Source organism: Eleginops maclovinus, chromosome 10, assembly GCF_036324505.1.
Source record: "Eleginops maclovinus isolate JMC-PN-2008 ecotype Puerto Natales chromosome 10, JC_Emac_rtc_rv5, whole genome shotgun sequence".
NCBI lineage: Eukaryota > Metazoa > Chordata > Actinopteri > Perciformes > Eleginopidae > Eleginops > Eleginops maclovinus.
In genome coordinates, this window is record NC_086358.1 from 4,929,565 (window position 1) to 4,956,394 (window position 26,830).

At 41.9% G+C, this 26,830-nt stretch overlaps 5 protein-coding genes across 10 annotated transcripts in view; 3 read left to right on the forward strand and 2 right to left on the reverse strand.

The window, feature by feature from the left end:
• tepsin (TEPSIN adaptor related protein complex 4 accessory protein) lies at nt 1-5,885 on the forward strand. Its single transcript, XM_063894075.1, has 13 exons — nt 1-95; nt 532-604; nt 1,094-1,185; nt 1,298-1,391; nt 1,483-1,550; nt 1,629-1,710; nt 1,799-1,870; nt 1,973-2,161; nt 2,294-2,462; nt 2,601-2,714; nt 2,817-2,895; nt 2,984-3,118; nt 3,295-5,885. Exons 1-13 carry the CDS (start codon nt 57-59, stop codon nt 3,943-3,945), a joined length of 1,857 nt encoding a protein of 618 aa, XP_063750145.1. The 5' UTR covers nt 1-56; the 3' UTR covers nt 3,946-5,885.
• Nucleotides 5,186-8,089, reverse strand: si:dkey-21c1.1 (uncharacterized protein LOC100150256 homolog). Of its 2 annotated transcripts, XM_063894088.1 has the most exons (4): nt 7,866-8,089; nt 7,423-7,593; nt 6,957-7,062; nt 5,186-6,707 (listed from the first exon to the last, which is right to left on the reverse strand). In XM_063894088.1, the coding sequence occupies exons 2-4, from the start codon at nt 7,437-7,439 to the stop codon at nt 6,450-6,452; spliced, it is 381 nt and encodes a 126-aa protein (XP_063750158.1). In that variant the 5' UTR covers nt 7,440-7,593; nt 7,866-8,089; the 3' UTR covers nt 5,186-6,449. The 2 variants fall into 2 exon arrangements, with proteins under 2 accessions (XP_063750158.1, XP_063750157.1); XM_063894087.1 differs by having other exon boundaries at nt 7,423-8,089.
• LOC134871343 (archaemetzincin-2) lies at nt 8,067-18,385 on the forward strand. Of its 5 annotated transcripts, none has more exons than XM_063894083.1 (8): nt 8,067-8,111; nt 8,550-8,841; nt 9,068-9,241; nt 9,595-9,723; nt 9,989-10,152; nt 10,319-10,495; nt 10,792-10,944; nt 18,303-18,385. In XM_063894083.1, the coding sequence occupies exons 1-7, from the start codon at nt 8,073-8,075 to the stop codon at nt 10,939-10,941; spliced, it is 1,125 nt and encodes a 374-aa protein (XP_063750153.1). In that variant the 5' UTR covers nt 8,067-8,072; the 3' UTR covers nt 10,942-10,944; nt 18,303-18,385. The 5 variants fall into 5 exon arrangements, with proteins under 5 accessions (XP_063750153.1, XP_063750154.1, XP_063750155.1 ...); XM_063894084.1 differs by lacking the exon at nt 18,303-18,385 and adding an exon at nt 15,777-16,747; XM_063894085.1 differs by lacking the exon at nt 18,303-18,385 and having other exon boundaries at nt 8,067-8,226; nt 10,792-11,743.
• On the reverse strand, nt 11,590-19,120 carry LOC134871339 (monocarboxylate transporter 7). Its single transcript, XM_063894077.1, is given in 7 exon segments — nt 11,590-12,816; nt 12,819-12,911; nt 14,213-15,196; nt 15,819-15,947; nt 16,064-16,207; nt 16,318-16,558; nt 18,501-19,120. Coding segments are annotated over 6 exon segments (1,767 nt in total). The 5' UTR covers nt 16,556-16,558; nt 18,501-19,120; the 3' UTR covers nt 11,590-12,637.
• Nucleotides 18,305-26,830, forward strand: part of arsg (arylsulfatase G) — a 9,826-nt gene continuing 1,300 nt past the window's right edge. The window contains exons 1-10 of the mRNA XM_063894091.1: nt 18,305-18,394; nt 20,033-20,257; nt 20,365-20,600; nt 21,922-22,040; nt 22,221-22,363; nt 24,478-24,665; nt 24,938-25,018; nt 25,125-25,233; nt 25,872-25,992; nt 26,085-26,175. Of these exons, the coding sequence (XP_063750161.1) occupies nt 20,046-20,257; nt 20,365-20,600; nt 21,922-22,040; nt 22,221-22,363; nt 24,478-24,665; nt 24,938-25,018; nt 25,125-25,233; nt 25,872-25,992; nt 26,085-26,175 (1,300 nt within the window). The 5' untranslated portion in view covers nt 18,305-18,394; nt 20,033-20,045. The remainder of the gene's footprint in view (nt 18,395-20,032; nt 20,258-20,364; nt 20,601-21,921; nt 22,041-22,220; nt 22,364-24,477; nt 24,666-24,937; nt 25,019-25,124; nt 25,234-25,871; nt 25,993-26,084; nt 26,176-26,830) is intronic.

Consider the following 26,830-nt stretch of genomic DNA (forward strand, 5'->3'; position numbering starts at 1 on the left):
CTCCTCTCGTAGCCCTCGGAGGAAGATGAGTAACCAGCAGCCAGGATCGCTAAATCATGGCAACATTTATGGAAAGACTTGCTTTTCTTCAGAAAGTAAGTGTTGTTTACGGTTAATATGACTAGTTGTGAAAACTTCTAACAGCTGAATGGAGTATGACGAGTGTGACGTACGTTAACGTGTCTATTCAAACCTGTTAAGTTGTGCTACCTCTAGCATGCTAGTAGCTTGATAGCTAACAGCAAGATCACATTTCTTCATTTCTCAGTTGACCTGCCAGATTTTTTTGTTGAAATCTCAAAACAGCAGACTGGCATAAGCACTGTTATAACTGGTTTGGTCCAAGTAATCTGATAAACAGACCCTGGTCAATATCTGTGGCACATCTGTATCTATAAAGTAGTCAGGTGAGCTTTAAATCCAATGTTTTGGTTTGTTGTCTGGCCTCTTCTCATGGGTTATAACACAGTCCCTTTGCGTCAGCTTTGAACCTGTACCACACCTTTTTCACCATCCTGTTTTTAACTGTAGGTCCCCACTCTGATGAAGGCTACAGCAGATGATGAAAACCCCTGCCCTGGCTACCTTTTCCAAGACATTGGGAGTATCCTTTCTCAGCTTCTGTTGTGGTACAGCCAGCAGCTGCAAACTCTGAATATACATCTTATACGTGGCTTACATGCAAGAAATTAATTCAGCTGATGGCATGTGAATGGTTTGTCTGTGATCTACTCATAGTGTGGTTTATGAAATTGTAAGCTTACCACTGTACACATTCTGCTTTAAAGTGTAGAAGTGCAATTCCCAATGTAGAGCTGCAGCTATTAGTCGTCTTTACACGTCAAAAATGTCAGCCTCTGAAATATGGAGACCTTTTCTGTTTAATGTCATGTTAGACTGAATATATATATATATATTTTTAATTATAAGTCACCATTTAAAGCCATAGCCCTGGACTTCAAAAAATGGGATGGACATGCCTAGCATTTTTTGACTTTGTAGATCACAAACAATGAATGTATTACACAAGAATTATCTTCTAGTGTTCTAACCACAGAATAAACACTTATCCTTAACCACCATATCACTGTAGAAATCTCCCATGAGTCTTCGGGATGCGGTCAGTGTTTGTTGGAGTATCTTCTGGAGAGGCTGCAGGTGGAGTCCTGCCATGTCAAACTAAAGGTGAGAGCGGTTTTATAACTCAAGTTTCTGTCTGTCATATCAGTTATTGGGGATTTTCCTCCCTTTCCCGCCTCTGAGTAACTCAGTTCTCTTTATACCTCTGGTGTTTCAGGTGCTGAAGATCTTTGTCCATCTCTGCAGTCATGGTTCGAACCATTTCCTCACAGAACTGCGAAGGAACTCCACCTTCATCCAGCAGGCTTCAGGTTAGACGCTGTGCTTTTAGCTCCGTTAGACTCAGTGTTTGCTCTGTCACCTGGATACTCACTCGCTGTTGTGCGTTTTGCTTTTTTAAAGTTTACAGCGGCCCTCCTGATCCTATCCACGGCACAGCGTTGTACCAGAAAGTTAGAAACACCGCCCAGGTGAGCCTAACATTCATGGAAATCATATATCAGTATCAGGAGGGAAAACACACTCAAAGGCAACTTTTTTTTCTGCAGGAAGTGGCCAGGTTGCTTTTCACAGAAACAATTACCACCAAGGGCAGTGTCTCCCCACTCAACCTAGCCCCTCCAACAATGGGTGAGTTTTGCCCAATTCAAAAATTGCTAACATACAGAGTTAAATCTGCTCATTTTAGTTGAATACTCAAACATGTCTCTCTTTCCAGGGATGGGCTCAGCAACCTCTCACAGGTCAGGAATGCAGGGCTTTGGATACAGTCCTGGAAAGCAGGCAACAGGTAAGCTCTGGACCACCACATACACACAAACACACGCCCAGTACACACACATCAAGCTTGTCTGTGTAAACGTGTGGTTCTTTCATGTCTGTCCCTCTGCAGGTGGTGACTCTCTGCTGGATAAGATCCAGAAAGCTGCAGAGGTGGTGGCGAGTGCTGTCCTCCCCCCGACCGAACACCAGGGCATCCGTCTTCACGACAACTATTACCGGGCCGTAGCTGCACCCTCTGCACCCATAGAGGTGGCCGTGCCGGCGTGTGCCTACAACCTGCCCGCTCACACTCCTAAAGGTCAGTCTCTGTTGGTGTGTGACTGTGTCTGTAGGTTTCTATTCAAATGTAAATCATTGATCTTCTCACTATCTAATACTGTGTTATTGAAGTTAGATTCTTTTTGACTCTAACCTGCTCCTGTCTTCCCAGCATCGTCCCAGCGGTGCCCGGGTCAGGTGGGCGGCGGCTGGGAAGAGACAGATAGCAGCAACGGCTCCTCCCACAACTCCTCTCAGGACATGGCGCCTAACAGCAAGTCCGCTGGGACCGGGAGCCAATCGGGAGCCAGTAGAGAGAGCAGCGGGGACCTATCAGAGCGGTGAGTTGACTCGTTACACGTCCTGCCTGAATGATAATGTAGTGACGGTAAAGAGCTGTTGGATAAGGCTTTGAATGTTAAGTGTCGGCAGAAGATAACACGAATATTCTCACTCTCTGCATATCTCACACGGTTCAGGGGGGAGGCCTTGCAGTTAGGGGACTGTGGCCAGGAGATGGCGCTGATCAGCAGACTGACGGAAGGCTCCAAAGCTTTCCTGTCCAGAGAGGAGAGCCAGCACTTCATCAAAGAGTCAGTGCAGCTCAAATCAGACTGGGAATAATGCAGATTCTCTCTTTATGAATATTAATTAATGAATTCATGACCTGATTTATGTCTCTTTTATCTTTTAAGGTGCTCCATTCTCAACTGTGAGGTGGTGGTGGAGCTGCTCTCGAGTAAGCTGCAAGACCCCTCACACACCGTTAAGATGGTAACCGTGGTTAAGATGCACTGAGTAACCATGTTTTCTTTATTATAGAATGCTATCCTAATATATTTGTTTTCCTCCATTCCTGCAGCGGGCTCTGTGTGCTGTTTCATGCCTGATGACCTCTGACCTCCTCTCTCTGGAACAAATGTTTGCAGCTACACAAAGACGGCTCCGGCAGCTGAGTGAGGGGCCTCCAGGGCCAGTGGCTAACAAAGCCACCAAGGTAAAAAAGAGACATGCAGAGAAGGCTGCACATGGGGAGGATTGATGGGACAGAACCAAGCATAGCATGGCTGACATTTTTGCCCATTAACATGAGAGCACTTTATAGGCATGCACAAGGGCTGGATAACATTTGAATGAGAGTGTATTTCTGTTGTTCTTATCTCGTCTGAACAGATCCTGCGGCAGTTTGAGGCTCTGATGGGAGGATCTGCACACCCCCCCAGGCAGGAAGCAGCTAACATCCATCAGGCAACTACTCAGCAGCTTCCTGCAGCTACATACTTAGACCCTTTACTACCAACCCAGTCTGATAACCACACCACCACCACACTTCAACAGCTCGACATCTCACCCACAGGTGTCACCCCGCCACCAAATCACCCATCTTCTCCCTCTAGTCTGGTGGTCCAGATAGACTCCTCAGTGGAGCTGATGGATGACGGTGAAGCGGGGAAACTTCCTCCCGTTCTGCACGAGTCAATGGAAAACCAGGTGGAGTCGGACAGGACTGCCGAGGTTCACTCCGTCTCTGAAGAATCAGAGCGTCTCACAGACGGCTCTTCGCCTTCAGTGGAGTCTCAGAGCGAGCAGCCCTGTCTGAGCAGACTGTCTCTGTTCAGCGGGATGCAGCTGGTGACTAAAGGGAAGCCGCTGTGTAAAAGACAGACATCCCAGACAGCGGTGGACACAATGGACGACAGCTTAAAGGAGAACCAGGCTCTGCAGAACGGCAGTAAACCCAGTGACGACGCTGCTCTAATTTGCACTTCAGTCGTGTGTGACAGCAGCCAACCAGTGTCGGCCTTTTCATTTCTCAACTTTTGACCAATGACCAACTTTTTGAAGCTGTCGCAGTTAAGCCAATGATGTCATTAAGTTAAGAAATCTATTTAATTCAAAATCAAGATCAGATCTCTAAGATTATATAGACAGAGGATTTACATTATGTTTGGATTGTGTGTATGGAAGCAGAGAGGGTGTTTTAGAGTCAGTGCAATCCACGGTTGAGAAACCCCTGAACTCTTCAGACAATTAGCTGTCTGCCGTTTGTAGGTTGAGGCCTAATTTTCCTAATAAGTATTAAACAATAGTGCTTGAATTACAGGTTGTTATAGACGGTTGCTTTATCTCAGGATTCCTTTTAGCTGGCTGAAGAAACTCTAACGCCTCTGCAGCGAGCTCTAAACCTCAGAGGGAGAACGCCCTCCATTTGTTATTTGCACAATTGCTTTTTCTTATGGACTCGTAAATCTGAGCGTGGTCTTCCATATTTTTTGGTACTTACCTCATATGTCAGTGTAAACGTCATGAGTGTTAGTTTACAACTTATTTATTGCGTCTACCCAGTAATGATTAACAGCCGTCTGAGAGCGCATGTGAACGGCTAATAAGGAGTTTATTATTTGGATATTGTGTGTGCGCTGTAAACCTGAAAGTTACCGTAACTCTAAAATGTAAGGCATCTGATGGCCTTAGTTATTTCAAATTGATCCAAAGTTCTCAGATCCAAAATATTATATATCCATTGCTACAAAATGAAGAGGAGATCACTTTACGGCAGGCATTCGGGTGCTTTCCTGAGTGCCGTTACTGAAATCAGATGCATAAACAGAAGAAATAAATACAGGGAAATGTGTACTTAGAATTAAGGCTAACTTAATCTGCAAAATTGTCCAAGTAAATAACAAATGACTAGTTAAAATATCAAAGGAACTCCATATATTCACGTTGGGATCATTTTTGACTAAGTTTACACTACTTCCTCTTTTAAATTGTTAACATTTGGGTTTATAGTGAAGGGATAACAATTCATAAACAGTTGTTTGAGTAACCAAATAAAAGGCAGATTAAGTTCTGTTTAATCGTTGTTCCGGTCACACTCTGTACTGCAGTGCTGAGGAATGTGGCTCACACTGCACGCCAAAAGGGTAATCCTGCCTACCGATATGTACAATGAATTCCACTGATGCATTTCATTTCAGTGAACATGAACTATGCCGAGTAACCATAAAACCTGTTGTATTTCTTACAGCACAACTGCTACATAAAGGTTCAACTGCAGACCCAGCTTTCAGCAACACCTTTATTCTTCAGTCTTGTGTTTAGGAATATTACATAAAATATGAGTCCCTTTCACATCTCTCATTTTATTTGCAACACAGTGTACTGGTCATTCTCAAACCATACATACATACATACAACAGGTATGGCTGACAGGCGTATACACACTCAGACGATGTGTAAAACGTTACACACACAGCGTTCTTCTCTTGAGGCTGTTTTAGTGACGCTCTGTTCCTCACGCTGCCCGAGTCCCGTTCTCTCACGGCTCTATAATTAGCCGGCGTCTAATCTGAGGTTGGGTTTTGGTGGAGCGGCTCATCTGTTCCTTTACCTCGGACCCACTGACCTGCCACAAACACTCAAAGCATGTTTAAATACACTTTAATTTAGAGCGGAAAACCCCCAGAATAATCATTTGGATATCAATTACTCTCACCGTGTTACCTTGGATTTGTGTTTCTCACATCCAAATGTGAAAGAAGAGTCAAACATTTTCAAAAATCTCGATCATTTACCGATTATTGCCAATCGTGTGCAGTAATATCCAAGTTTCATTAAATGAGAGTTTGAGAACGGATGATTTGACACAGTTCTGATCTCGTTATCGTGCATTTTGATTTACCAAAGTGTTTTTGTGGGTGAATTATTTCTTTAAGTTTGCCACTTTGATAGGAGAGAAATAAAGAAGCCCTAATATTTAATTTGACTGGATTTGTTCAATAATACTCCGTGGGTGGGAGTCCTTGGCCTCCATAGACTTCCTTCTTGAATCACAACAACCCTCCCCCCCAACACAGACAAGCATGCGGCCGCCTTCCCCAGCCGAGAGTAAACAGAATGAGTTACTGATTAAAGTGCTTAGCTTTATTTCGTTTTGCAAGCACTTTGGATCATCACGTGTTTCTTGTGATTAGCACCAATGAAAATGTCCACACATCAACGCACGCATGTAAAGAGAACGATACCTCTTTATAAAGTGCACAGGGTGCGTGCACACACACCCAAACAGAACACATCAATACTGCACAGAAACCACAGTGGCTGGGCCATTGACAGGCGGATGTGCTTATGGTCTTGACAAATGGTACATGGTGAGGTGGGGATGAGCCTTTGTGCCCAAAATTTCTGTAAACCTCCCCACACATCATCCCCTCCCCCCGGAAACGGGTGAGTTTTTTTTCAAGGACAAGACCCCCCCCATACCAGGATATTCAGCAGTGATGGGCGAGGGACTAAAGGTCAGGAGATGGGGTCGGAGGTCAAGGTCATGTCGAGCCCGGACGCGCTCTGGTCTGCAGGCTGCTGAAGTGCGCCTCCCGCAGGACTCTGTTGATGGAGTCGTAAGAGACCCTGCTGCCGTCGCCATGGAAACCGTGCTGCAAGGAGCTACGGGAGTCTTCTGGCTTTGGGCTGAGGGAGCACTGGGGGATGCGGTTGTTGTGGCTGTGAATGCACGGCCTGGTGGTGGCCACTATGCCTCTCTCCGGGCTGCTGATCCCATTGCTGCTGTCACTACTGGAAGACTGCAAAAAACACAAAAGAGATGGGCTGTGGATTGACGCTTCATGGACGAGTGAAGATGAAAGGCTGTAAATAAAACATTCTGTGCTTTTCCTGACAGTGTTGCATTGCATATGCGATGCAGAGACACGTGTATTTATACATATGCGATGAAGGAAGACATGACCTTGGAAGACTCATCACTCATTCAGATAAAATGGGTAAACTGGGTGATGTTCTTAAGATGAATGTCAAGATCATTTTAGTCTTACCTCTGAATCTAAATCTGACACAAGCAGGCTGGGACCCCCTCCTGACCTCTTGGCCTGAGGGCTCAGCTGTTGGTCCTCCTCACTGTCACAGCTACGGTGTCGTTTCCTGTGCAAAACGCAAATGTATGTAATAGAAGGTTGTGAGTGCAGCAGAGAGAGCATAAAAGTGAAGGGTGACAAGCAGGGGTGGAGAAAAGAAGAGTATACAAAAAAAGAGAACATGAAGAGGAATCCAAAAATAGCATCTCACAGTTACATGATCAGACAAGTGGCGCTCCCATTATGAGAACACATTGATTAGCATGCCTTTACTGGGGTCTATATTGGGAATTAACATACAGTTTAGATGTAGCATTATTGATGCATGTTTAGATTGAATCATATAGCTTTTATGACTGCAATAGGTTGCTAAGATACAAGGCAATAAAGTCAAACAATTATAAACGCAGTAGTGTATTCCCGTTACCTGCTGTCAGTCAGCATTTCTGCAGTCTTGACGGGTTTTTTTGGCAAAAAGAAAAAGGCTGACACTCCTCCTTGTGAGCTGGGATCTTATGTTAAAGCTATATTACAGCACGACCATTTCGTAGAGACTCAGTATGGCAAGCTCCCTGTCATCTCATCAGAAAGTCTCCAGCTGAAGAAGAAGGAGCAGAGTTTTCCGTAAGGAAAGCTGTGTGTTAGCTCAGACCTGTCACTTATTCCCCAAGTCCTCAGTGCCTACGCCTCCGTGGTGGAACAAACTGCTAAAGCTAACACGCTAACCACTAGGAATTCTCGTTTACGACGTGAAATCTCGAGAAACTCCAGGCATGACAGCGAAGCTAGCCTGTTAGCATGCTAGCTAACACCGGCTAACAACTTGAGCTAACTGAAAGTTCTTCCGCTTTCGTTACCCGTCCACTTTACCGCTAATCTGGTTTAATAACCGATGTCTGTACTTGACAGCAAGTCCGTTGCAAAGAAAACGAAAGGAGTTTAAGTTTGTTAAATACGGTCACTTCTACTGTTGTCCGGAGTATGATAACCGGTCCTCCGGTCGTTAGGTGTGTTTCTGCTGTCTATCTGCCGACTGATTCCTGAAGCTCCGCCCCTGTGTTTACATTACGTCAACGGATGACGTACAATGCGGAAACCGCTTCCGGTGTGAACATGGTGAACTTCTTATCTACTTTTAACATTAATATTAGCATTTACGAATACATTGATTAACATGGCGTAAAAGAAGGGTTTTGGTAGTGTCGAGATCAGCCTTCTTGCGTTGTTGAACGTAAGTGTATATATTACAGTTTATTCTCAGTCGCTTTGGTAAGTGACATTTTCAGACGTTTTCAATACGATTTGTTCAACCTCCACAATTAACACATTATATCACATTATGGCATCAATTTCTTATTATATTTAATCAATTTAAAACGCTCTTGCACATTCTCCCCATGATCAACATTTAAATGTCACTGCATTTCTGTCATAAGCATTCAGGTAGCCCAACAACCATGTTAGTCAGAAGTCAAAACAATTGAAAACAAAGCCAATTTCTAAATATCACTTTGACATTTGTAATCATGTTAATGCTCTATATCTCCCCTGCAGATGAAGGTAATCCAGCACTCTGTCCAGGCATTACAGACAGCTCTGGTCTCCAATCATAAAGACTTAGCTAAACTTTACAGCAAGTACACAAAAGAAGAAAGGCATCTCCTGGAGGAAGGATTCCTCGCAGGGCAGCAGTCGGATTCCCTTTTCCAACCCATCACAGTGCACTCTGACTCAGACTGGATCTCCACTCACCCTGAGGAGCATCAGGACTTTGAGAATTTCTACAGAGGCCGTTCCCGCAAAACCCCCAATGCAAGCCACAAAACTATTTACATTCAAACCATAGGTAAGTTTGCTTTTGTCTAGTGGGATTAGAGCCTCTGTATTCCTTGTTAAGTAGTCACATAAATCCCTCACTTCCTTACTCATTTGCACCTAAAAATAATTGTATCACCATAGTTCATGTCTCTGAATGACCAAAAACATGCAAGAAACTTCATTGAAACTACATTATTGGTTAAGTGCAGTATTAAATTGTTTGCTTGCATTCATTTCTGTGCTATGTTTTGCAGGTTCCTTTGGAGAGGCAGGGGCTCAGACGGACCAGTATGTGGAGTGGCTCAGAGAATATTGCCAGACGTTTTTCTACAGGCTTTCTGTCAAGTTACTGCCGGCGGTTACTGTGGCTGAAACAAAATGCTCCTTCAGGGTGAACAGCAACTCCCACAACCTTCAGATACTCACTGGTAAGTTACTTTCACCTCAGGACACCTTTCATTATGCCATATTTGCTGGGGGGGTTCTGGCAAAATGCGGTAATCTCCATCTCGTACATGATTTTGCTTTGTTATCCAAATGAACTTCAAGTTAAAAAACACAATATTAGTCTCTATGTTTGTAAAGAGTAGTACACATACTTAAGATACAATATATATATTACAAATTAAGCATAAAAAAACAGCATCTAAAGTACATATTATGATTAAAATAAGTTATAAAAACCTTACCACGGGGAAGAAATGTCCATACACATTGTAAAATCAACAAGCATACGACTAACAACTGTAACTGTTTAGCATTGTTTCCTCTTGAAATCTAGGTGACCTGCTACATTTCCTGTGGAATAGGAAACCACAAGATGCTTTCTGTATTGTTGGGATCACAATGATTGACCTCTACCCCAAAGACTCCTGGAACTTTGTTTTCGGGCAGGCTTCTCTTAGTGACGGTGAGAATTTCCTGCAAAGCCTTTACCGAGAAAATGTAACTTTCTGTGTGAGCGAACCACACCTAGTTATAAGGCTCATATTCATCCCAACATCCTGTTATCCCCAAAGAAACACTGCTTCATAATTGAGGAACATTTTGTATCACAGATCATACACACATTACACAATTTCATTTGTCATGTATGATACAATGCTGTTGAGCTGCCACTAGATGGGTCTAAAGCAAAACTCATTAAACCCTGTTGCCTTCACTTTTGGTTGCAGGAGTGGGAGTTTTCAGCTTCGCCAGGTATGATGACAGCTTCTACAGCTGCAGTTATGCAGGGAGACTGAAGAAAAGGCTTCACCCAAAGCAGGAGAACTACTCTGTGTTTGACGGTTATTACACCCCTCCCATCACCAGCTCTCTGCTGCTTCGATCCTGCAAGGTTTCTAAACAAACACACACTTCAACCGCTCACTCAATGTTGGTACTTTGAACCTTTGAGTGTTGTTTCCAAAGGTTGTTAATCCCTTTACTTTTATCAATACTGGTGATAAAAACAATCATTAATGTTGGTGGTTTTTCTCTGATGTAGAGGATTTTCTTTGCAGACAATGACCCATGAGATTGGCCACATGTTTGGGTTAAAGCATTGCCAGTGGCTGAGCTGTGTCATGCAGGGCTCCAATCATCTGGAGGAGTCTGACCGCCGCCCGCTGGATTTCTGTCCCATCTGCCTTCGCAAGCTACAGGTCACTATCGGCTTCAAAATAGCTGAACGATACAAGGTAAAAACAACATGTTAAACCATATTTTCTGCTACATGCCGATGTGTACTTTTGTATATTGTATATTTGTTTGTTTTAATGGTGTTGTGTCTCCTGTATGTACCCTTTTCTGTACTTACTAAACCAAACACACATGTCCACTGAAGTGAAAACAAGTCAATCAGAGGATGTTTCTCTCTGGTGTTATTTCAATCATGGCACACCGAAACATCACATTTCAGAATAAAACTCAGACACAGATCACAGATCTTTCTTTTTCTACTTTCTTTAAGTGAATGTTAATCTGTGTGCAATAGGCCTTAGTGTACTGGATGGAGGAAGAACAAACACATAAACCAGAGGAGTCCTCCACCTGTCAGTCTGCGCTCCACTTTCCCAAACCAACAGAAGCCTTCCAGACCTCCAGACTGTGGCTGCACAGGTGCCTGGACATTCTGCAGGAATAAAAGGTGAACTCTAGTACTTATAGTCAAATCTGGATAAGATCTGAAAATTAATGAAACAGCTCCTGCTTATTAATGTATTCAATGTATGTGCTTAATATTTCTGGTGTTACAGAATCAGAAATACTTCATTCATCCCAAACTGGGATTTAAAAAAAAAAATACAATATGAAGCATAACAAATAATGAGAAATAAAAATAAGAAATATACAGATGTACAAATAGTGCAATGAAGTGGAATATTAAATACAATATAAATACAAAAAAGACCATTATTAAAGGGCGTCTTTATTTTGTTTATGCACCTTTATTTGAGGATGTGCACAGCTAGAAAATCATCGAGGTGTATATTGAGTTCCTTTTGAATTTCCAGGCAGAATGACTTTTGGTTGAATGTCAAAATCTAAATCAAAATGAAAATGTGTTGTACATATATAGATATAGATTTATTTATATAAAAAAGGTATAAAAACTTTTTGATAATTTGAAGTAAATTGTGGGACAAATACAATAGCATAAATAAGTTGCTTGCTGTCGGCCGTGCGATGCTTTTTTTAGAGCTTGATACCCAGAGATGTCCCGAAAACAGCAACATTTCAAAGCAAAATACAAGTATTTAAGTTTGGTGTTTATAAAAGACCTTTAAACGTATTTCATTTGTTCAAATCACTCTTTGCTTTATTGTGATTCATCGAACACATTTTCATTACAAAAATAGGTTGGGTTCTGACGTCTCGTATAAAATAACAGTACATTGTTAGCTTGATGACAAACTGATTAAAAACAATAAACACTTCTAATCACACCTCCTGAGCTTCATGTCATTTCTATAACCCGTTACAGAATTAGTGCAATTTACTCATCTTAGCGTCACAGTTTTCCTGGTCATGATTGTAGTATTGATCCACAGCAGGTAATTAGTTCAAGTTTCAGTTTAACTCGAAGAATATAAAGAACTGAGGAACGTCCATTAACAGAGCATCACTCGCGGTCCATCGTTAAACACATTCAGACACACCCCACACCGTCGTTTGTAAAGCATGACTTCATCAAAGAGGACATATTCTGCACATTTTCAGGTTCAGATTTATATTTTGTGTCTCCACTGTGACATGTCTCCATGCTTTAATGTTCAAAAAGCTCTTTATTTTTCTCATACTGCCTCTGCTGCAGCACCTCTTTTCACCCTCTGTCTGAAACCAGAGCCCAGTCTGCTCTGATTGGTTAGCTGGCCGGCTCTATTGTGATTGATCAACCGCTTAGAGATGTCCCGCCCCTTACCCTATCAGGTACAATGTGTTGGAGACAAGAGTGTATATATAGCACACTACAGGAAAGGGAAACCCAAAAGAGCATAACTGGGCCCCGACAAACTGTTACTTACTTAAACCTAATTTAATAGCATAGATAATTATGAAACACTGTTAGGTACAATTAGGGCTGGGCTTATGTATAATTATTTTATCGTTACAGTGATACGAGACTTGTGTTGTCTGTCACAATCGATAGAGGTATTCGGTCTGGAATATTGAGATATTTAATTTACTTCATATCGCCCAGTCCTGAGGTACAATTGATTTGCATCGTGATGTAAGAGTTGGCCGATCATAAACACTTCTGGTCTTCAGCACTTGCTAGCTACTGTCTTTATTTGCCTTTCACATTCATATGGCTTGATCTTCTTAAAACCTTTATCAGCTTAAGCAAAACGTATAACCTCCTGAACATCTGCACTGGCCTCCGTCGTTTCAGAGGAGTCCTGAGCACCGTCTGGTCTTTTGTCCGAATTGTTCACTGCGCTTTGTTCTTCCTTGCGTTCATATACTTCTTCAGCGCGTTTTGAGTCCTTCCTTCGACAGAGATATCCTTTCTTAGCGATGGAACCAAACCCAGGAACACGGCACTGACTCCCAAGCCGGCTGCGCAGGAGTAGAAGGCGGCTCCGTAGTTCTGAGTCAAATCCACCAGCAAACCTGAGGATGGAGGAGGAATCAAAGGAAGCATTAACAAGGACAGTCCAATAAGATAGAAGGTAGAATCGGAGGATGAAACCCTCTTTATTTGTCACATACATGCACACAGCAGAGCACACACAGTGAAATTAGTCCTCTGCATTTAACCCATCCTAGTACTAGGAGCAGTGGGCAGCTATCGTGCAGTGCCCGGGGGAGCAATGGGGAGGGGGGGATTGGAGGTGTCCGGTGCCTTGCTCAAGGGCACCACAGCAGGGCTTAGGAGGTGAACTGGGACCTCTCCAAGTAGCAGTCCACTTTCCATATTTCAAGTCTGTTCGGGGACTTGAACCGGCGACCCTACGGTTCCCAGTCCAAGCCCCTACGGTTCCCAGTCCAAGCTCCTACTGACTGAGCCACTGCTGGACAATAAATGACTTGTTTCGAGTACAAACGTTTTATAATATCTCCTAGAGCTAAGAAAAGGATCCCAGTTTTGAAGACAGCATTTTTTTCCCCATTAAGCATGCATCACAAACTGAAGGTGTGGAGCATCCAAGACACTTACACATTATAAGAGGAAGGGTCTGAACATTAAGGTGCATTTTGGGAAATGTAGGATCCAGTGTGGATCTACTGCACCAATTGGACTACTCTTTGATTCGCTCATAAATCCATTACTGTGTTAAGTTGAAGTACTAGAAAAATGTCAGCCCTTGAAAGCATAAAGATATGCACTTACAGAAGCATTACCAAAACATTTTTAAAAATAGCATTTTAAACATTAGTCATTTGACTAAGAATTAAGTCTTGTTGTATTTTATATTCACTAAATATCTTTGGGGTTTGAACTGATGAAACAACATATTCAAAGACACCCCCTTCGACTTTAAGAATCTGAGATGGACTTTTTTGACCATTTTCTTTTCTAACATTTTATAGAACAAGAAATGAATCGATTTAATCCAGAACATTATAAGAAATCATGAACTGCAACCCCAGATTAACCTAGCATAAATGATGAAGAATTTAGTGAGATGCTGTTATATTCATATATTGTTTTTAATTGGGGATTAAAATAAGACCTGTATTACATTATATGTATCAGATTGAAATAAATCGCAAATAGACCCCAAAAAAGCATTTACTATTATTAATTGTCTGCCATCCTCTCCCTCTCTGTGGCTCCTCATTGTTCAGCTTATCAGCATACAGTCAATAAAACATACACATCATAACATCCTTGTGTGTTCAACAGCTGCAGTGAAATGAAACCATAGCCAGTATTCAGAATGAACTCGTCGATGCACAATAACTCTTACCTCCCAGCGGGGGTCCAGCCAGCCCAGAAAAGCTCTGTATGAACACGTAGACCCCGGCAGCCGAGGACATCCTCTCTATTCCCACCACATCGTCCTCCGCCAGCATCGGGATGTGTGTGCAAGCTATCGTTCCCATAAAGAACCCGAAGAAAGCGCAGCACACCGCCAGGCCGTAGAACTCCGTCACCAGAGTAAATCCCAACAGATCAACGGTCATGGAGATCACACACACCAGCAGCACCATCAGCTTCCTGTTCCTGAACCGCTCCCGAGACAGGATCCAACCGATGGAGAACCGCCCTAATATTTCCGCCACTGCCATGGTGGAGAGCATGTAGGCGGCGTGGCTCCGCTCCACGCCTCGACTCACGCTCAGCTCGATGATGTAGAGCGGCGGAGCGAAGAAGCCCAGCGTGGCGAACAGCCCGAACATAGAGTAGAGAATGAAGCTGCACTCTCTGAGGATGGAGAAATCTATCAGTTTTGAATTCTTTGTGGACGTTTGTTCCTCCCCTGATTTTATTTCCTCAGCTTGCACGATTTGTTTTTCGGCATCTCTGCACTGTTTCTCCCCAGATTCAAATTCTCCGGTCTTGGCTTTACCATTTTCCACAGATTTATTCTCTCCTTTCTGCAGTAAAGTCTTCTCCTCTGTATTGCTGTCATATGTTTCCTTTATAGACTGGACTCCAGATTCTCCGGTGTTCACAGAGGTTTGGCTGAGCTTGTTGTCCGTACTGTCGGAGGTATTCTGTGCATTTGAGGTAGTTGAGTCCTGTGGGTTTATATCCTCTACATTCACCGGTGAACCAAGGGCTTCCAGCTCCTTCGGTGACGATCCAGCGTCCTCTGTCTCTCGGGTCGCTTTGGGTTTGATAATGATCGGCCGAAGCAGAGCTCCACAGATGATGATGGTGCTCTGCAAAGCTCCTATTACTGCCATGGTGTGTCTCCAGCCAATACGGTCCCTCAATGCAGAAAAGGCTGAGGGGGAAGAGGAGGTATTTAGTGATTGGGGGTCGTAAAAGAAACAGGAATACAACATGTCGGTGCCTTTAGTTATACATATAACGGGGCATTCTACATTTAAAAGGTAAAAAGAAAGTGTATTTGTAGGATAAGACCTTGAGATTATGTCAATTTAAAGGGTGTCTTTAACAAAATCAATAAAACAAATGGCTGTATCTGTGGTCAATGGTTTCCACTATAGGGGTTATTCTTTAAAAACAGGTAAAATGTTCAAAGGTCATTTTTAAATAGGCTTAATAATTGCCTATAGCAGCTGGGCCCTTTGGTGTTTATCAAAGATTACACACACAAGAATACATCATTTATTTTAGGGACTATTTTTAGCCACACTCCAGTAGTAAAGGCAGCTGGGCGGTGATTTCATGTTTGAAATAAACTGCAGAGCCCGGGGACATGTTGAGGAGAAACACTGCAAGCATGGCTACTGATGTGTTTTTAATAGATTAGACCCGTCTAATACCTCTTGTAAGATCACTTGTTGGTTGGTTTAAAACCTTTCTTGGTAAATACTGAAAACATTGCCTAATCTTCCTAGAGTTTACCTCCCCAAATGAGTTGTACAAGCTCCAGCACTCACCTGGTGCGAGGGCAAACATGGACAGCGACTCTCCAGTGGAAGCCACAGCTGTGACCAGAGACCGCCGCCGGGTGAAATACTGTGAGAGGATGGTCACCGTGGGGAGGAAGGTCAAGCAGTAGCCCAGACCTGCGAAGGGGGGAAATATGCAAGGCTTTTAAACTGTATTTCAGATAAACACACTCATTCAAAGCCTAATAGATTTATGTAATGTTGAAATCGGGCAGGAGATAGCAAGTCCTTACCTGCTACTAATCCATATGTGATGTACATTTGATTGATGGAGCTGGTAAAGCTGGTTGCGATGGTACCGGTGGCGATAAGTAATCCTCCGAGCATAACAACAGGCTGGAACCCACAGCGGCTCGTCATCACAGAGGAGAGAGGACCTGAGGGGAACATACGTTGTTTACTGTCGGACTATATTACAGTCATTTTCACAACTGATTTCAATTCATAGGCTGGGTTTACTTCCTATAACCTCATCAGCTCTGCTCACCATTGAAGGTCATGACGAATACGCAGATAGATACAATCCAGGAGACCCGAGTGTTGGTCTCGCCAAACTCCTCCATGAGGTCCTGGAGGAAAATGCCAAAGCTCTTGATGGTGCCGTAGGTGAAAACCTCCACCACAAAGAAGGCGATGGCCACCATCCACCCCCAGCCTCCATCAGGGGCTTCTTGGTACACATTGGGCCCCAAGAAACGCACCCTCTTGACACCACACAGAGCCATGCCCTGTGAATAGGGAATTAAGGATTTAGAGACTGGCAGTAATTCAACAATTAAGTTGTTAATCTATGAAGTCTAAGTGTTTACAGAGGTGGACGAAAACATTTGAACTTTTATTAGCCTACTTTAGCATAGCTACCACACATCACTGGGCCCAGCATTGAGCACCTATTATATCTTATATAATTCTATAGCAGCTTGCCTTTTAACTAAAGTGGTTCTACGCATCTGAACCAGACTACTGTGCAAACACTGTCAGGGCTGTGGGGTTGTGGGGCTGTCCCTCTTTGCACAAGGCTGGGCCAGATCAATGATTCATGCAAAAGCACTTCAGGATGTTATCAATAATACAGTTGTAGTCCTATTTAAAAAATACCTTTTCACCCTGGGTAAAGTATGAGAATATTGTATGCCCTAACGGAGTAAAAATAGAGCATAACCTTGATTGCAGTTTATCTCTATAAATGTGTTTACAATAAGCAGGATAACTCAAACTTTCTGTGCTTTGTGTCACTTTACTTTTACAGCTTTTTTTCATACGACTGATTACCGTTTACTCGTACAGATTTGATATAGGCTCATACAAATTAAAATACGCCCTCAGGTAGTTAAATCAAAGTGCAGATCACAGCACCAAAAACACAATAAAACCATGCAACATATAACCACATTTGACCTAGTTTCACTGTTTCCTATGCAACACTGTTTTAAGTAATCAATCAATCATTTACAAACTAAAAACATGAAGACTTTCTGCTTAAATCTCCCAAGAGGCTGCACCTTAATACTTTTGGCTTCATTAATGGGGAAGTAACAGTAGGTCTACAAGACCAGTTACACCTTCTCAGCACATTTGAACCCATAAACACGACAATTATCACATAGAACAGCTTTTATCCAGTGGTTTACTACCGCTAATAAAAATGCTACCCTTAAAACATTAACTCAAACCAAAGCGGAATAAAAAATTGAAAAATCCAAGCACATTATCCGGGAATTGGATCACTTGGTGCAAACAGAATTAGGGGGAAGGAGTTTAGTATTTTTTATGTAACACAACAGATATAAACGCCTCACTAGTCAGCAAAGAGATATGAAAAAGACTTGAGAAAAAAAAATCCCCAAACATCCATAGTACAGCTTGAATATTTACCTAAGAGTTGGCAGCTGAAATTTCTGGGAAAAGTTTAAGGACCTTGACTTCAAAAAAATCGGAACTACTACATCCAGGGTCAAGAATGAGCTGAATGCTCAATTTAAAAGAAAATATTTTGACTTAGTTTTTAACAGTCCATCAGTTTCCATCAATCCTCTATATAAATAACAGCCGTAACATAGGATTCTCTTTATCAGTGGGTGTATTTACCTTTTCAAGTTACTGGAGTACAATCAAAAACTGGTCATCAACAAAGAGAAGATAGGAGGTTACATAGTTAGGACCAATATTGTCAACTAATTTGGATTTACTTATAAAAGTCAATTAATTGAAACGTTTCTATTATCTGTGAATCCAAAACAAAATAAAAGTTCTTCCAGAAAGACAAAAAAATGTGTTTTTTTATATATGTATTTATTTGTATAAATCACATTATATACTAAAAATGTTATCCAAGGAGTATTCATAAATAAGCTAAACAACTAATAACTAATTATCTCGGATTGGTTTAAACATGATGTATTATTTTGAAGTTTTTAATTGGGAACGGTTTAATTAAGGGGGGAGGTAGTATTGATGTATTGTCTCTCCCAGGCATATGTTCGCTTCATGCGGCTGACGCAACGCCCTCAGCCGGCTCATGTGGTCTGGACACAATGTGACTTTAGAAGCCGCTAACACGCCATGTAAGTAGCTAAATCTCGCCGGTTTGCTGCATATATTTAATTATATCCAGAGTTTTCTTCACTAAATCAAACATATGTGATATAAGTTGTGTTTAGCCGGTCTCACCTGTGTGTCGCTAGTTTCTTCCTTCTTTTGTCGCCGCTGAAATCGGCGACGTGTCTCAAATGAAGTGACCTACTGAACTTTATTTCTCACATATTTCACGTGCATATGTCCGCGTGCCAACATGCTCATGGACTGAACACACTCCCTAGGCGACCGGCATGGGTGGGGGTGTAAGTAGGGTTAAAAAGATCTGGTTTAAGCCAGTTTTCGACACACATATATGACTGCCCCCCCATAGCCCCTGTTTTAACTGTAGGGGGCAGAGTTGTTGGTTGGGTTCATGTTCGTCCTGTGTTTGAGCAATAAACTCCACAACCTTTCCCAGATGTGGCGACACTGTCTGACTGGTTGGGAAACTACACATCTATCAGCTCCTCAACGAACTCTTTGATTACATCCTTTACATTAATTCAAAGTGTCCCTGTAGTTTATCTCAACCATAAATGCTCACCTAGTCTGTCATTGGGAGAGTGGTAAGGAATATGCGGTGCCTATAACTGGAAAAAAACATTTTATGCTATATTACATTTATAGGCCTATAATCAATGGCTATACATCTTAGATCCAAGGCTCCTCAAACAATGTCATATACAATATACTTAAGAATGAAAAAAGATGTAAAAAATAAACTATAAACATGTAAAATAGACAATATACGATATAAACACCATTTAAATGTACCACTTGACTGATGAGAATACTACACATCTAATGGGACAATCTCCTTCATAGACTTATTGATGACAACCTTTAAAAGTTAGATATTTTTGGTAATTTCTTTGAACCATAAATGCTCATATTATCCCATATTGGAACATTGATTGGGAATCTGCTGTGTCTGCTGCTGTAATGTATATCAGCATCAGTGTAGGAAAGTACAGTACAGTTACTTTATTGTTATTTTATTAGTAAACTTCTTCAATTCAATTTTTCGCACTCTTATGCTCAATAGCTACAGCCTAGTTTGGTTTTTTATATGTATAAACTATCTACATGTAAAAAAGAGACCAGATAAAACACCCTCTGATTGCACCACTGTTTCCTCATTGATCTATATACCTGTTGATAACACCTTTACAAAGACTTAAATGATGCAGTGTTAAAAACGAGTTTCAGTATACAAAGGTACGTCTCTGCAAGATTTCAAGACTTGAGCAAATGATCCTGAAGAGTTATGGCTGTTCTGCTTACAGGTTTATCTTGTGTAATGTAGCCTAGAAAAGGTGTGTCTGGAAGATACATTGTACTTTGGACAAACTGTAAGTCATCACCAGACACACTTACTGCCCTCTGATGTTAGAATCATCACGGTTGGCATGACCTCAAGGAACCAGAACACAGGCAGAAAAAAAGTTAGTTTTCCTCCTTGTACACAATTACATTTTGTGAAATGATGTGGTCACAGTTGCCTAACACTTTTTTTCACTTGCATTCATGTGTTGTATGCAACCGTGTTCACAGTCTGTTTGTAATTTCAATGCTGCTCATGGTTTCAAAAATAGATGCCCGCTAAGATTGAACCCATTTTGCAGATTTTGACCCAAAATGGCGGCGGGTTTCACTCTGTTCCTTCTGTCTGGGATGCTGATGTGTGGGCAGCTGCTCCACAAAGTGTCCCAACATGGTGCCAGTAAGAAGCCCAATTTCATCATCATACTGGCGGATGATATAGGGTGGGGGGACCTGGATGCAAACCAGTCTGATGAGAAGAGAAACAACACGCCTCACCTTAACCAGATGGCCGAGCAAGGACAGAGGTAGATAGTTAAGGACTTAATGTAGATATACATTGCACTATGTTACCCTCATGTCTATAATCCTATGTCAGAGAAATACTTATTAAAATGTCAACACTTTTTTCCAGATTGACAGATTTCCATTCCCCGGCCTCCACCTGCTCCCCGTCCCGTGCTGCCATCCTGACCGGACGCTACGGCCTGAGGAACGGCGTGACTCATAACTTCGCTGTAGAATCAGTGGCCGGCCTGCCTCTCTCTGAAGTCACCCTGCCACAGCTCCTACAGAAGGAGGGATATTACACCGCCATGATCGGGAAGTGGCATCTCGGCCACAATGGACCATATGCCCCGACTAACAGAGGTAAGAGAGAGCTTGAAATGTATTCCCCAAAACCCCCGGAACTAACTTAACAAGACAGGCACAAATGAGTCCATTTCAGGAATCTTTGTAAAAATCAACACTGATCTTTTTAGCCTAAAGTGTAACATTTGACTCTCAACAAAGCCCTGACTAAAGCCCTTTCTCATTTCTCAGTTTTCCCCTCCTCGACTCCTTGCCTCGCGTTTTAGTCCCACCCACAGGAAGCGAGCGGAGGAGTCGAGGAGGGCCCTAATCATCTTTATTTTTTTTAAATCACACTTTTTGTCTCCCAATTTCTTTTCCTTTCTATTTTCTTTTCAAACCTCAGATTCTTTTTTTCTCCAAATTTCGACTTTTTTGAATTTCCAACTATTTCTTCAAAGTTAACACTTTTTCTCTTTTTCAAATTTCAGAAATATTTCTAAGCGTCGAAAAATCTGATTGGGTTACACTGATTTTAAATGAGTTAATGTAAATGTCTTCCTTTTCACAATTAGGTTCCTTTGAATGTGTTTATGTATGCACCTTTACACACTAGCGAGGACAGCCCTACCTCCTCTACATCCCAAACTATAGGGAGATAATACATAGGAGCAAGGGGTGTAAGGTTAAAACCAAATATAAAAGTATTCAACCGTTGTAGTCCACATTTCATATCTGCAAACATGTACCATTACTATCTGTAACAGAAGAAGTGCTGACATGCAAATACAGCAAACAGCTGAAGGATTTACATTATACAAATGCCAAAACATTTGCATTTGCCACATAAATCAACGAGATACGAGCTAACACACCCTGTTCCTGTCGTACTCTGCTGTGTCCTTCCAGTCCAGTGTTAAGGCCTCTGTACATCGCGTGTGTGAGCGATCCCTCGTCCTCGCTGCCAGGAACAGACGACAATCGTCCCTGCAGCTGTGTTTACTGAGACAACACGCTTGAGTTTTTGCCTACAGCCAGATTTAACAACAGCCTCTCCCCCACACCCCTTCTACTAATTCCTTGGGGGAAGCATTGCCACCAACTCACCTCCCTTAACCTCACCACTCTATAGAATATGTTTTTAAGTTTGCAAGCTTGTGCAACAGGTTGATCCACAAGATTCTGGCTAAGATTAGATCCAAAATACTGCGATTGGCCTCGTGTTTAGTGATCCTTTAACTCTTGTGCAGAAGGTCTTGGATCTCAGTTTGGTGACCTGAAATTATAACTAGTCCGTAGTTAAGTTACTAATCATCAGTAAAGATGGTAACAACAAGTAAAGCAGGTGTAGTTATAAAGATTTGCATGTTGTCTATAGTAAATTATCTCCTGTTGGCAGGTTTTGAATACTACCTGGGCATTCCCTACAGTAATGACATGGGCTGTACTGACATACCTGGATATAATCTGCCACAGTGTCCTCCCTGTGGCTCTGCTGCACCTCACGTCATCAGGTGTGGCTCTTTTCTCAATTACATTCTAACAGACTCTCATGCTTTCACAAGTACAAAACAACATAGACATCTTCATTGTTAACAGAGGACAAACCGGTTAGCACAACGATAGCATCATGCACAAGAACATACACATGTATCTGTTAATCATGTCGCCATGCTCCTTTGTATTGTGTAGACTGAAAAGAGAAGTGCACATGGAGGCTGTTATTCCAGAGTTGGCCTTCCTCTGATTGAAAACAGCAGTATTGTGCAGCAGCCGCTGGACCTGTGGACGCTAACAGAGCAATACAAATCTGCTGCAACCAGGATTATACGCAGTGCAAGGTACAACACAGCTGCACCATAGTGCTTTTACCGGCTTATGTTTCAATTTCTTCATATGATATTTAAAATCAGCATCTTAGGTGTGGCTGTTAATCATAAAATCAGACCTTAAGTGCATCACAGAGAGACAGTTAATTTTAAAAGTCTTAAGAGGTAAATAAAAGTGTGTCCTGTAGTCTTTTTGGACAATCCACATCTACAATAGCCTAGTCAGCTTTGAGCAGGACTAATTTATTTAATGTTTGTAGCACACCAAACAAAAGATGAGATGTTTGAGTTTTACAGATCCTAGATTGATTTTTAAATTACAGTAAATAGATTGAAAAAAGTAGATATTTAGTTGAGATGAGCTGCATTTCAGTCTGACATGAACTAACCTATGGGCAGTCTGACAAAAGCAACGATAATAAAGCGTTTTGATTTTCTGGCTATTCTGACCCACACTTCTCTGCACAGATGAGCAAAAGCATCTCAATGCGCACTGAGGAGACGGAATAGTGTGTCCCAAATGTCAAGCTTACTGCATGCAGGAACACATACTATAAGGGTAGCTGTGATGGAAACTTCTGAAGCAATGGAGACAAAGCTCAGAGAGACACGGGAGAGCTGGAACTTGATGGCAAAACACTGATGGATTTATTTGGAGTTGCGGCTGGAGAATCGACAAGACATTTACTGCAGACACGAGCTGCCACAGCGGTTGCCAAACCAATTCTGAAGATCTCAACTGTAAGAAGAGGTTTTAATTAGTTCCAAATGGGTAATCAACATTCTTCAAGCGCCAGACTAAACAAGCGCGTACACTGCGTCTAACTAAAACAGGGCTCAGGAACGGCAGGCTGTCCCTCCTTAATGAAGATAACAGCAGCTCCAAGGCCAGAGGAGAACAGAGAGGAAGGACACATGGCTAAATTGTAAATAAGCAGCTGTGAGGAAGCAGCTGGTGACGTGTGTGAAGAGCTCACAGGCCTACGCAAAAGCTTACAAGCCAAAGCAAAATATTCCCTAACAGTAGCTACAGGACATACTAAGAAGTGTGTGTGAAACCGAAATGTGATGGTGGAGAAGACACTGAGGAAGTAAAACGTCTCTGTCAAAAAGGGAAGGAAATAGCAGAGCAAACACACAGAAAGTCCCCAGCATTATTTTCTAGTGTGTCTGTGTCTCTGTTTATAACACCGTGGAGTTTATTTGACTGGTGTGTGGCTGTTATCAGTAGACATACCTGATCATTATGGGATTATTATCTGAGGACCCACTTGGACTTTGGTCCAGATCTGGTGAATCCGCCGCAGCTACTAAAAAAGCGTAACACTTACCATTGTTTGCATTCCAGAGGCATAAACATTAACACATGATAGGACATAAGGATGTGCAGAAGTCCATAAAGCATGTTTAATTAGAGTTAGAGTGAGTGTGTGTGTGTGTGTGTGTGTGTGTGTGTGTGTGTGTGTGTGTGTGTGTGTGTGTGTGTGTGTGTGTGTGTGTGTGTGTGTGTGTGTGTGTGTGTGTGTGTGTGTGTGTGTGTGTGTGTGTGTGTGTGTGTGTGTGTGTGTGTGTGTGTGTGGAGAGTCATGTGACCCAACACTGTACAGGCTGTCATTCAGAGAAGTGCTTTCCAGTGACTCATGCTCTGTTCCAGACATGTCAGAGACTTACAGAAACCATCATTCCTGCAAAGCAAAATGAAATGGCAACATGATTAAATCCATAACATAAAACAGAAGTGTTTTATTTTTACCAGTGTATAACTTAAAATCCATCAGAATAGTGCAGAATTAAAGCAAATTAAAATGGCAGTATTGTTTGGTTGATTAGCAAACTTGTAAGGCATTGCTTCTTGTAAATGCACCAATGCATGTGCTTGGTGAGGTTCCAGTTCTGACTGCAACAGCAATATTAAGAAAAAACATTCTATAAGTCTTGGAAGTGTATTTATTTTGAGGTGACAAGTGTACCTATAATGGCTTTGTATCTCAAGTACGAATCAACAGAAAAAATGCTATATTATATTTCTATGAAAAGTCAAATGTCTGAAGGACAGTAAATATGAATTGAAAGTGGGATTGTCCGTATGAGTTGTTTTACACAAACTGTATTAATATCCTCTGCAGGGAGCGAGGACAGCCCTACCTTCTCTACATAGCGTTGGCCCACATGCATGTTCCCCTCGCCCCTCCGCTCCACTCGGATGTGGGCAGAGTGTACGCTGCCAGCCTGCAGGAGATGGACGGCCTGGTGGGGGAGGTAAAGAGCGCCTCCGATGACACGGACAAAGACAACACTCTCATCTGGTTTACTGGTTAGTCAACTGGATAATAATAATACATTTTATTTGAAGGACACCGTACATGATACACACACAAAGACAATAAAAGGAATCAACAATGCAAGTAAAAATAAAAACAATAGACGGTGACAGAGGAATTGATATCAAGTGGAATAAGCAGTTTTGAACAGATGTGTTTTTGAGCTGTGTTTTGAAATGGGGGAATGAATCCATGTCCATAGATTACAAGTGGAATTGTTCTCAAAAAAGCCCTGATCAGGTTCATGTTTGTGCTTTCATTTCAGGTGACAATGGTCCTTGGGAACAGAAGTGCCAGTACGCAGGATGTGTAGGACCCTTTATGGGGAAGTGGCAGACCAGCAGAGGTATCAAATATGCTTCATACGGGGGGGGGGATTCACGCGTTCAATATATAACAACAGGTGCGTATTTTAATGAAAGGAAGCCGGTCATCTTCTGCCTGTGTGCTAGGTGGAGGATCAGCTAAAAGGACCACCTGGGAGGGGGGTCACAGGGTGCCGACTGTGGCTTACTGGCCCGGGAGGATCCCTGCGAACACCACCAGCTCCGCCCTGCTCAGGTACCCCCTTTTTACAAATAAGCAGATGCATTAAAACCTCAACAGATCCTATATACCTCCTGTGTGTACATACAGACTCAGGTGTGATGGGCCCAACCCTGTTTGTACTGGGCAGGGCATGGTAATGGCATTCCTACACTTTAGTCTAGACCAAAAAGCCCATTAGCTGCTGCATGTTTGGCTTTTATTCAAACATGAATTAGTTTTTGGTATGCATGCCTCAGGGGGATGCACAGATTGTGAAAAAATAAATATATAAAGGATCCAAACATGGTGTGTGCATCACGTCGCTCAGTATTATGGTGTAACATGTAACTTTAAATGTAAATAGATTAAATACATGCAGAAAAAAAGGTGAATTTACCAATACATCCCGTTTTAAATATGGTAAATTACACCGACAGTTTGTAGTACTTTATAGATTTTGTCCATCTTTTATACTAGCTATTTAAAAAATGATTTAATATTCGTAGAATAACCTTTACACCATCTCAGGTCCATTGTGATGTGGCTCTTTCTTTCAGGTTAGCATTTAAACATGTGACGAAATACAAATATGAAACTGAAAATGAGTATAATAGGGCCTCTTTAAGTTTCACACATGCAAACAGTGCTCTCCTCTTGACCTCCTGCTGCAGCGGTATGGACATCTTCCCCACCCTTCTGTCCCTGGCAGGAGTCACTCCCCCCTCAGACCGACGTTACGACGGCATCGATGCCACAGATATCCTGCTGCACCGTGAACAGACCGGTCATGAGGTACAGCTTTTGTTATCCTACTTTTCTTTCCATAAATATTTTCCCGGTATTATTAGTGTTTTTAGGGTCTTGTGTTCTTCTCTTTCCTGTAGTTTCTCTTCCACCCTAACAGTGGAGCTGCGGGGGAGATTGGTGACCTGCAGACAGTTCGATCAGGGAAACACAAAGCTTTCTACATCACAGGTACGGGTCATACACAGGTCATATGTGTCTACGGAGAAAAGGCAGTTGTATAACATTTCATATATTGTTATTTTATGTATATCTGCGGTGGTGTCGGCTTTGCTCTGCCATGGTGGTATCGTTGTATTGGTCTGTCTGTATTTGTTTGAGTATAAATCAAAACACTTAATTCTCATATAAGCGTCATGCTGCATCAACTCGAAGTGGAGGTGCAAATTTGAGGAGCTTCACTTCGTCTTTTTGTTTTAATACAGCCTTCGACTTCCTACTTGAAATAATATAAAGGGTAATTAAATAAGAAATACAAATAAAATCCAATTAAATATATATTATCAAATAAAAATACGTATAAAAATACAAGAATTTTATGAACATTTCCAAATAAATAAAGGTAAAATAAAAAATGTGATGAACATAACAAGTTAAAGACTCTTTAAACTGCTTCCAATAATAGTGATGAGTGATAGATTCATAAAAAGAAGGAAATGTATACAAACCTAAAAAGTTAAAATAAAATCTCCAAAAAAATAAAATATTAAATAAAGAAACTAGAAACGTTTTTTTATATCAACAAAAAGTAAAAGAAAAAATCCCCAAAAAGGATAAATATAAAGGATATTTATACAAACATGTGACGTTAAGGTCAAATGTCAAG